At 47.2% G+C, this 10,230-nt stretch overlaps 1 protein-coding gene across 1 annotated transcript in view; it reads left to right on the top strand.

The window, feature by feature from the left end:
• Window positions 2,474–10,230, top strand: part of KIF14 (kinesin family member 14) — a 54,541-nt gene continuing 46,784 nt past the window's right edge. Inside the window, 6 exon segments of the mRNA XM_021064497.1 lie at window positions 2,474–2,954; window positions 6,008–6,552; window positions 6,555–6,804; window positions 6,806–7,201; window positions 8,331–8,585; window positions 9,271–9,358. Of these exon segments, the coding sequence (XP_020920156.1) occupies window positions 6,057–6,552; window positions 6,555–6,804; window positions 6,806–7,201; window positions 8,331–8,585; window positions 9,271–9,358 (1,485 nt within the window). The 5' untranslated portion in view covers window positions 2,474–2,954; window positions 6,008–6,056.

Raw genomic sequence — 10,230 nt, 5'->3', positions numbered from 1 at the left:
TTATGAAAGTATAGTTGACTTACAATGTTGTGTTAATTTCTGCTGTACAGCGAGGTGATTCAGTATTCAGCATCTTTTATATATCAGGCCTTGTATGAGGTTGGGGGGGGGGACACTGTGAGTGGGTGTGGTGGTCCCTGCCCTCAAAAAGTTACCAAGTCCTGTCATTAGAAATGTGTCCTTTTTTTTTTTTTTTTTTTTTTTTTGCTTTTTAGGGCTGTACCCATGGCATGTGGAGGTTCCCAGGCTAGGGGTTGAATCAGAGCTGCAAGCTGCAGGCCTACACCACAGCCACAGCAATGCTGGCTCCTTAACCCACTGATGGAGGCCAGGGATTGAATCTGCATCCTCAAGGATCCTGGTTAGGTCCATTAAATACTGAGCCACATAGGGAACTCCTAGAAATGTATACTTTGAATTTTGATGCAAAATCACCAGCTCCAAAACTAAAAAACATTTTTTTTACTTGTACCTAATTTTTTTTAACATTTGCATTTAATGGCTGGGTTTTACATTCTCCTTTTATCTATTTTTTTTTTGTCTTTTTTTTTTTTTTTTTGTTGTTGTTGTTGTTGTTGCTATTTCTTGGGCACTCCCGCGGCATATGAGTTCCCAGGCTAGGTCGAATCGAACTGTAGCCACGCCTACGCCAGAACCACAGCAACGCGGGTCCGAGCCACGTCTGCAACCTACACCACAGCTCACGGCAACGCCGGATCGTTAACCCACTGAGCAAGGGCAGGGACCGAACCCGCAACCTCATGGTTCCTAGTCGGATTCGTTAACCACTGCATCACTACGGGAACTCCATCCTTTTATCTATTTTGTGATATGCGAATTCTTTATTGTGAAAAATTCCTTTGCCAATTTTTATATTTTATTTGTTTTCTTATTCTATTTATAAACTTATTTTCCTTGTAACACTGAAAGAGATCTTTGTCTTCTGCTATATTTATTTTTCTAGTTTACTGCATTTTTGTGTTAATTTGAACCATGCAGACATTTAAATTTTTTTCTGTATTTTATTTATTTATTTTCTGCATTTTAATTTGTCGATTTTTTCCTTTGCCATATTTTCATTTGCTTCTAGACGTGATCATTTTCCTATAGGTCTGATATTGTAATTGTTTCTCTGATGGTTTCTCTATAACTTAATATTAACACATTTTAGAATTTTTTTTGAGTGAGTTTTAGCATGAGGACTTTATCATCCATTCAACTTTCTATAAAGTTGGAGTCAACTCTGGTTTCTCTTTTTTCTCCCACTGAATCATTCTCATTATCTGCACTTTTTGCTCCTTAAAAAATATATAGTTGCTTTATAATCTCTGCTTAAGTAGATCTCTCTCACTGATCTGGTAATTTTTCAGCATGTATTTTTGTATTATTTTTTCCTGTTTCAAACTCATTGCAATATTTACAGAAACTGAGTTATATCTCACGACATGGGCTTTGGAATTCTAGTTACATCACTTCTGCCTGTCTGATTTTCCACAAGTTTAACTCTAAACCTCAGTCCCTTATCTGTAAACTGGGGATCATATTAACCTTTACCTCCTAAGATATTCATGATTAAGTGAGGAATTCTATAGAAGACACTTAGGATACTTCCCATCGCCAGGCTTTGAACGGGAGAGCCTAGAAAAGTGTGAATGTGGTTAACTTGGGGGGAAACAGCCATTTCCGCACTAGGAAGTCCTGGCTGTGAGGCGGACAGACTGCTCATTTTACACCGAAGCTGGACAGCGTTGTTGTCACTGTCCTCGCTCACACCCACCCAAGCGCCCCGCCCTGGGAAGTGAGTCCTGCTCTGCAGCCGCAGCCCAGGTGGGTGCGGCCGTTGCCTAGGAGACCGAGCGGCGGGTGGGCGGGAGCTCGAATCCGCGCGTCCGGCGAGCGCGCTTCCGGGAGTACGTGCGTGCGCGACGCCCGGCAGCCAATCAGAGGGCGGGGCGCGTATTCAAACCTTGGTCGTGCGGCGGAGGGGTGTGCGGAGTGGAGACTGACAGGTAGGGGCCGCGGGGGCGGGGGGGCCCAGCACGGAGGAGGGAGGGGGGCTGCGAGGAGGGGCTGCGGCGCTGGGGCCGGCGCGTCGGTGCCGAGAGGGGGCAAGCGGCTCGGGAGTATGGGCTGGGCTGGCCCGCGGCCCCAGTGGGGCCGGTCCCCGGGAAGGACCGGGGTCCCAGAGTGGGGCGGGGCCGGGCCTGGCCCTCGGCGTCGCTGACCCTTTCCCGCCCGAGGTGACAGCTGAGAACCCTTCCGGTCTCTTGGCCACCCCGGCCCCCGAACAAAGAACCGTACAGATCCTTTAAGCGGCTGTAAGTGGCAACCGTTTTGTTTGTTTTTGTTTGCTTTTTAGGGCCGCACCTGTGTCATATGGAAGTTCCCAGCTAGGGGTTGAATCCGAGCTGCAGCTGCCGGCCTACACCACAGCCACAGCAACGCCAGATCCTTAAATCACTGAGCGAGGCCAGAGATAGACCCCGCGTCGTTGGCTCCCTTACCATTGAGCCACAACTGGAACGCCAGCCTGCCGGTTTTCAGCCCAGTGCAAGGTCTGGAATCTCTTCTTGCCATTATGTTTGCTTCCGTATTAGGAAGAGTCAAAAGGTTGACGGGAGATGCTTAGAGTCTGGCGAATTTAGAGGTAATGATTGTGCATGATTTTAGAACTCTGTAAGACTTACTTAAAAATGAGCCTCTATTATTTTGTTCCTCCAGAGCCATCATCTCTGGTGTGGACTTTAAAAATACAACAGTCAGCTTCTGTGTTAGCAGGAAGAGTTTATGTGGGACCAGCAGGGAGGGAGCTGCAGTTCAGGAAGACCTTGCTGTGCAGAAAGGACAGACCAGTCCCAGAACAAAGAAGAGGGCTTCCCTGTCTGGGCATCTCCAAGCTGTTGTGGGTTCTGTTGGGGCCACCTACAAGTCCCAGGAATGTTTTGTTTCCCAAGGTATATAAAAGTTATGTTTATGTTATACTGTAGCCTATTCAGTGTGCAATAGCATTGTGTCTTAAAAAAAAAAAAACAATGTATATACCTTCATTTAAAATACTTTATTGGTGGGCGTTCCCATCGTGGTGCAGTGGAAAAGAATCCAACTAGGAACCATGAGGTTGCGGGTGCGATCCCTGGCCTTGCTCAGTGGGTTAAGGATCTGGTGTTGCCGTGAGCTGTGGTGTAGGTTGCAGACACGGCTTGGATCCTGCATTGCTGCAACTGTGGCGTAGGCTGGCAGCTGTAGTTCTGATTCAACCCCAGCCTGGGAAACTGGGAACCTCCATATGCCCTGGGTGTGGCCCTAAAAAGCAAAAAATAAAATAAAATACTTTATTGGTAAGAATGCTCCCCATCATCTGAGCCTTCAGAGAGTGGTCATAGTAACATCAAAGATCTTTGAACAGAGATACCATAACAAGTAGAGTCTAATGAAAAAGTTTGCAATAGTGGGAAGATTACCAAAACCTGACACAGATATGAAGTGGGCAAATGCTATTGGAAAAATGGCACTGATTTGCTGATGTAGTGTTGCTACACTACATCAACTTCCATTTTAAAAAACCCAGTATCTGGGAAGGGCAGCAAAGAACCTGAGACAGGTCTGCCTGTGTGGAGGGAACTGAATGACGGTCCTTGGAGGTGAGAAACAGCTGGTGGTGATGGCCTCTTTAGTGGCTAAGCTATGAATTTTCTCATTGGCTGGGCTGTTGCTAGGCAAAGAGGAAATCTTTCTTCCTCTTTGCCCTGGGATATGAAGGAGGTTCTTCCAGCAGAGTCTGTCAAAAAAAAAAAAAAAAAAGGCAAGGGGTAAAACACAAGAGCTCCTGTTCAGATCCCCGCAACTCTATCTTAAATGAGGTCTCCCGTATTTACTTTCACGATGAAGTAGTTTGATCAGGCGTCATTTTACAAGTTAGGATCGGCATAGATGTGTACAGGCTTGTTTCCGTCTGTATAACCAGTTAGATGCAGAGTGACGAGAAGCCAGACCTCTTCGCTGTCGCTGCTCTTCTCTTTTCTCTGAAACATTAATGCTGGGTACATACAGTTGACACGTGTTTCCATAAACACTTGTTTACTTATGGTCTAACTGCTAGAGGGCAGGCTGTCTGCTTAACTAATCTTGCGTGATTTTTCTTGACACAAGCAATTAATATACAGTTCTTGTCATAGATATTGTCTCTGGTGCTTATTTGGGGATAATCTGGCTGGTGGCACCTTGCAACTTCATCTCCACAAGGCCTTCTTGCATGTAATGTGTGATCAGTGGGTATAAAAATGCATCACTCCCGTCTTTAATTTCAGTGCTAGAGTGTCAGTCCCCCACCCTGCTCCCCAAGCTGGGGGGATGCTTAAAAAAAAAATCTTTGTTGACATGTACTCTTTTCTAACTTTCACCATCTCAACCATTTTTAAGTGAACGCTCTTAAATATGTTCCTTTTGTTGTGTAGTCATCACCACCATGGGTCCCCATAAGTCTTGCCGTCTTGTAAATCTGAAACTCTCCACCCCTTAAACCATAGCCCTCCCTTCCCCCAGCCCCCGGCATCAAACATGAGACTTTCTGTCTTGTTGACTTTAATACTCTAAGTGCTTGATAGAAGAGAAGTCATGTATTGTTTGTCTTTTTGTGACCAGCTTATTTCCATTTAGCAGAATGTCCTGGAGGTTCATCCATATCGCAGCGTATTGCAGAATTTCTTTCCGTTTTAAGGCTGAATAATATTCCATTGTATGAGTATACGACATTTTGGTCAATGGACGCTTGGGTCGCTTCTCCATTTTAGCTCTTGTGAATAATGTTGCCATGAACCTGGGTATACACTTATTTCTTAGAGACCCTTTTTTTCAATTCTTCGGGGTATATACCCCGAAGTGGAATTGCTAGTTCTTGTGGTGATTTTATTTATAATTTTTGGAGGAACATTGACACTGTTTCCATAACAGCTGTACCATTTTACATTTCCACCAGCAGTAGACAACGGTACGAAATTCTTCACATCCTTGTCAACACTTGTTTTCTGTTTTTTTGCAGTAGCCATCCTAATGGGCCTGATGTGGGATCTTATAGTTTTGATTTGCTTTTCCCTAATGATTAGTAATGCTGAGCTTTTTTTTTTTTTTTTTTTTTTTTTTTGCTTTTTAGGGTCGCACCTGCAGTATATGGAAGTTCCCTGGCTAGGGGTCGAATCATAGCTGTAGCTGCTGGTCAACACCACAGCCAGATCTGAGCCACATCTTCGACCTACATCACAGCTCATGGCAATGCCAGATCCTTAATCCACTGAGCGAGGCCAGGGATCAAACCCGCATCCTCATGGATCCTAGCTGGGTTCATTAACCGCTGAGCTATGAAGGGAACTCCCTTGAGCAACTTTTTGTGGGTTTATTGGTCATTCTTATATCTTCCTTGACATCTTATAAGTCACCTGGCACATTTGGCCCCTTTTTTTTTTTTTTGTCTTTTTAGGGCCCCACCCATGGCATATGGAGGTTCCCAGGCTAGGGGTTGAATTGGAGCTGTAGCCACCAGCCTCCACCACAGCCACAGCAACATGGAATCCAAGCTGCATCTGTGACCTACAGCACAGCTCACGGCAACGCTGGATCCTTCACCCACTTATCGGGGCTAGGATCGAACCCATGTCCTCATGGTTGCTAGTCGGTTCATAAACCACTGAGCCACAATGGGAATTCCACATTTGGCCTCTTAAAACGGTTATTTGTGCATTCCTTCTCAACTTAGGAAGTGAAAATAGGGGTCTGGTCTTTGAAACCCATAGTATCCATCAGAGGGCCTGGCACCTCATGGGCGCCCAGTACCTATTTGTTGAGTAACAGCTCTAAGCTCTTTGCGGTCAGAGACTTGTCTGAAGCTGCTTGGGAACAATGTCTGAGCCAGAGGTCACCATCTATTCTAATGTATTCCTCTGAGACGTGACCATCACTCATACCTTTAAGGCCTGTAGTCTGTGCAATTTAAATTTATTTTATTTTATTTTAGCGGATACTTTTGGGAGCTGATGCATAAGAAATGGCTGGAGATCAAATGAATGTCCAAAGGAGAGCTTAAGGTTTCTTCAGCCACATTCCTTTTCAAAAAAATTGCTGCCGCAATGTCGGTTTACACGGCACATAATACCCGAAGCGACAGCACTCTCCTCGGTGCTCCTTCCTCCAGGAGTTCGTCCCTGCGCGTCCTCACCGCCGGCAGCAGGCGGAAGCTGCATTCCACATCGGATGTGTCCAACTGTGAAAATGACGATCCGCTGTCGAGGTCTACAAGTAAGATCAGAGACATAAATCGCACTTACGTTATTTCTGCCTGTAAAAAGGCCGAAGATCGGCCCCTCTCCCCTGACCCTGAGGGTAAACTGACGCTTCAGAGGAGAGTCACGAGGTGCAAAGAACCCGCTCCACTTGGCAGTGAGCTGGGGGACACAGCAGAGAAAACGGCCGAAACGAGCCTGGCATTGTTGCAACGCACTCAGACGGACTCTTCGGAAAAGTGGAAAACAGCGCAGAGTGTGGGAGGTGAGACAGAGAAAAACTGTGCTCTGCCAGGAGCCGGTGCAGATGTAAAGACGTAAATAATGATCAGAGCTTTTTCGCGGTGCCATCTGCACCTTTACCTGTAAACCCGAATGGCATTGACGTGAAGGCTGATGAAAAATACAAAGAAACGCTTTCCACCCGCAGAGGGGCAGGTGGAAACAGAGCCCTGAAGTCCTTGACTGATAGGGGACCCGTTGGCCCTCGGAGTCAGATGGCAGTTGCTGGATCGGGGTGCTTGGCAGCAAAACTCTTCCCAGCAAGGTGGACGTCAGAGCCTCGGACCAGGAAACTTACATCCCAGAAGTACTGGCCCAAATTCTGGGAAACTCTCAGATAAGTTGGGAAGTTTGGAAAAAAGAGCACCTTCGAAGTGTAACACAGAGCCCAGGCTGGCGCCAAAGCGTGGCGTCCCTCAGCCTGAGAGCCCAGCCACGTGGGTCCTGAAAAGCAGGGTGCCTAGGCTTCAGGTTCAACACACGCCCCAAAGCCCTCTTCTCGCAAGTAAAAGGGAGAGGTTACAAGAAAAAACGTTCCTTCTTGAAGGAGAAACCACACTTCAGAAAACCTTTGCAGAAACAGACCCCTTAAAAGTGGAGAACTGTCAGGTGACTGTGGCCATCCGCGTCCGGCCTTTCAGCAAGAGGTATGTCACATCTTTTCATCTGGTGGCAGGTGGCAGGTCTAGTTCCCCTTCACCTGGGCGTCTTCAAACGGGCTGGTGATGTGTCTATAGAGAGAGAACGCCTGGGTTTAGTTGGGGTATGTTAATTCTTTTTATTTGATTTTAAAAAATTTTTATTTTGTCTTTTTGCCTTTTCTAGGGCCGCTCCGTGGCATATGGAGGTTCCCAGGCTAGGGCTCTCATCAGAGCTGTAGCCGCCGGCCTACGTCACCGCCGCAGCAACGCCAGATCCCAGCCGCATCTGCAACCTACACCACAGCTCACCGCAACACCAGATCCTTAACCCACGGATAGAGGCCAGGGATCGAACTTGCAACCTCATGGTTCCTCGTCGTATTCGTTAACCATTGAGTCACAACGGGAACTCCATTTGATTATTTTCGTTTCGTTGTGTTTTTAATTTTTATTTTATATTGCAGTCTAGTTGACTTACAATGTTGTGTTCGTCTCAGGTGTACAGCACAGTGATTCAGTTACGCATATAGCCACTCGTTTTCTGAGTCTTTCCCATACAGTTTATCATGGAATATTGAATAGTGTCCCCCGTGCACTTTAGAGGTCTGTATTTCATATGGTAGGTTGATTATTTTTGACATTGGCTGTAAAATTAAAACATCGAAATCACCATATTTTGCAAATTTAGATATCTCTAGTTAAACTGCTTTCATTTTTATTTATTTTTTGGTGCCTGTGTGTTTTGTGTCTTTTTAGGGCTGCACCCATGGCATAGGGAAGTTCCCTGGCTAGGGGTTGAATCGAACCCCTACACCAGAGCCACAGCAGCAAGGCCGGATCCGAGCCGCGTCTGCGACCCACACCACAGCTCATGGCAACGCTGGATCCTCAACCCACTACGCGAGGCCAGGGATCAAACTCTCATCCTCAGGGACACCATGTCGGGTTCTTAGCCTCTGAGCCACAGCGGGAACTCCTACACACTCTTTTTACCATATTCTTTCCTGGTTTATCATGGGAGGCTGAGTGCGGTTGTCCGTGCTGTGCAGTAGGCTTTGTCGTCAGCCCCTCTGTGTACAGCAGCTTCTGTCCGCTAACCCCCTCTGCTCCCCCTTTCTGTGTGCCACTTTTCAAGAGAGAAGAGTGCCGAAGAGCCCCAGGTGGTCTTCACGAACGGGAAGGAAGTAGCTGTGGAGCATCCGGGCAAGAGACAAGTGCACACTTTCACTTACGATCTCTCCTTCTGGTCGGTTGACGAGCGCCACCCCAGCTTCGCCAGCCAGGCAGCCGTGTACCAGGCGCTGGCAGCCCCGCTGCTGGAACAGGCCTTTGGCGGCTTCAACACCTGTCTCTTTGCTTATGGCCAGACTGGCTCTGGCAAGTCGTACACGTACGTTTCATCGTAGATACCATGGTGCAGGATGCAAACACTCTCTGGGACAGGCAGCAGCGTTTGAGAGAAAGAGGATGGCTTTGAGCCACTCAGCCCTGGGCTCAAGTCTCATCCGCTTTATATGCTATTTCTGCAGATGTGGCCCAGGTACTTAAAGTCTAAGCTTCCACTTCTGCACGAGACACCATCTACCTTGTAAGGATCCTGGGCCTCGTACTGTAAATTATGTGTCAGCCCAAGCCTGGAGAGTCTTGGCAGTGTTATTGTGAGAATTACAAGTCAGTCATCTCATGGACAGTTAGCTCGCAGTACCTGTCCTGGAAGGAAATAGGCAGATGTTAATAGCGGCTAAGAGTTACTGCGTTCTTACTGTGTTCCAGGCACCGTGCTGACAGCTCTGCCTGTCCCTTTTCACAACCACTCTCAGAAACAGATGGTCCTTATTCACTTGCATTTTATGGAAGAGGAGATTGAGGTTGACTGGATTAAGTATCTTGTCTGAGGTCACAGAGCTAATACGTAGCAAAATCAAGATTTTTCACTCAGGCACCAGAGCCAGATTCTTAGGTACTAAGATGGGGTTTATTTCGCTTGCTCTCCATTCTCTCCCCAACTCACTTCTCCAAAAGGAATTTTTAGAAACCTAATTAATTTCATTTCCCCCCCTTCATATCTCTTTCAGGATGATGGGATTTAATGAAGAGGCAGGAATAATTCCAAGATTTTGTGAAGACCTTTTTGCTCAAGTAGCCAAAAAACAAACCCAAGAGGTATGTTCTCAGAGCATCTGTAGGCCTTCATATTTGACTAGAAAACAGTCAAATTGAGTTATAATCAGTCTCGGGCCTCTAAGAAAGTACTCAGCAGAAGATGTTCTGATTTCTCGTCCCCGTTCCTGCGGACAGTTGTGTGCGGTGTGGGTTCCAGATTCAGAGTTGGTCCCTCCTGGTGGACAGTGATAGAGGGGTGTTCTCTGCCGCCCTCCCCAGCCTCCTCTGGTTTATCACTTCCGAGGACATGCGGGGCTCCCAGTGCCCTGGTTACACCCATCAGGTGCGTCTGTAGCTGGGCAGGTGCACAGACTTCCCCAAAGACAGCAGGTGGCATTGTTAGGACAGCAGGAGCAGACAGGAGTGGCCTGCAGATTCAACCCAGATTTGGCATCCCAGTCACACCTGCCCTGGCTCTCACCACCACACCCCTTCCCCCAAGTTCAGCTGCTTGCCTAGAGACCAATTTCCCCCAAATTTGCTTCATCATGAGAGTCCTCATGAGTGTGTCAGGGGGCGGGTGTGTGCACTTGCTTGCTTCTGGAGATTCTGGTTCAGTTGGTTTGGAGGAGAGCCTGGGAATTTATAATTTTCATCCTTTTCCTCTAGTGATTCTTATGATAAAGGAAATTGGGAAAACACATGTGGGAGCATGGAGCTGAAAGACCTGGTGCCTGTAGTTAAGAGGGTGTGATGGAGAAACGGCCCACCAGCCAAGTAGTCAGGGAGATGCTGAATCAAGAAAACCCTTCGAGAGGAGAGAGCAGCCTGGGGACGTGGAAGATGGGAGGGGTCCTGGGAGGAGAGAGGGCTGAGCTGGCTTCTGAAGGAAACAGAACAGTTAGTAGCTTGTTGGAGGGGGCGCAGCATGA

Source organism: Sus scrofa, chromosome 10 (genome assembly GCF_000003025.6).
Source record: "Sus scrofa isolate TJ Tabasco breed Duroc chromosome 10, Sscrofa11.1, whole genome shotgun sequence".
Lineage (NCBI taxonomy): Eukaryota > Metazoa > Chordata > Mammalia > Artiodactyla > Suidae > Sus > Sus scrofa.
This window is presented reverse-complemented; position numbering and strand designations above follow the sequence as displayed.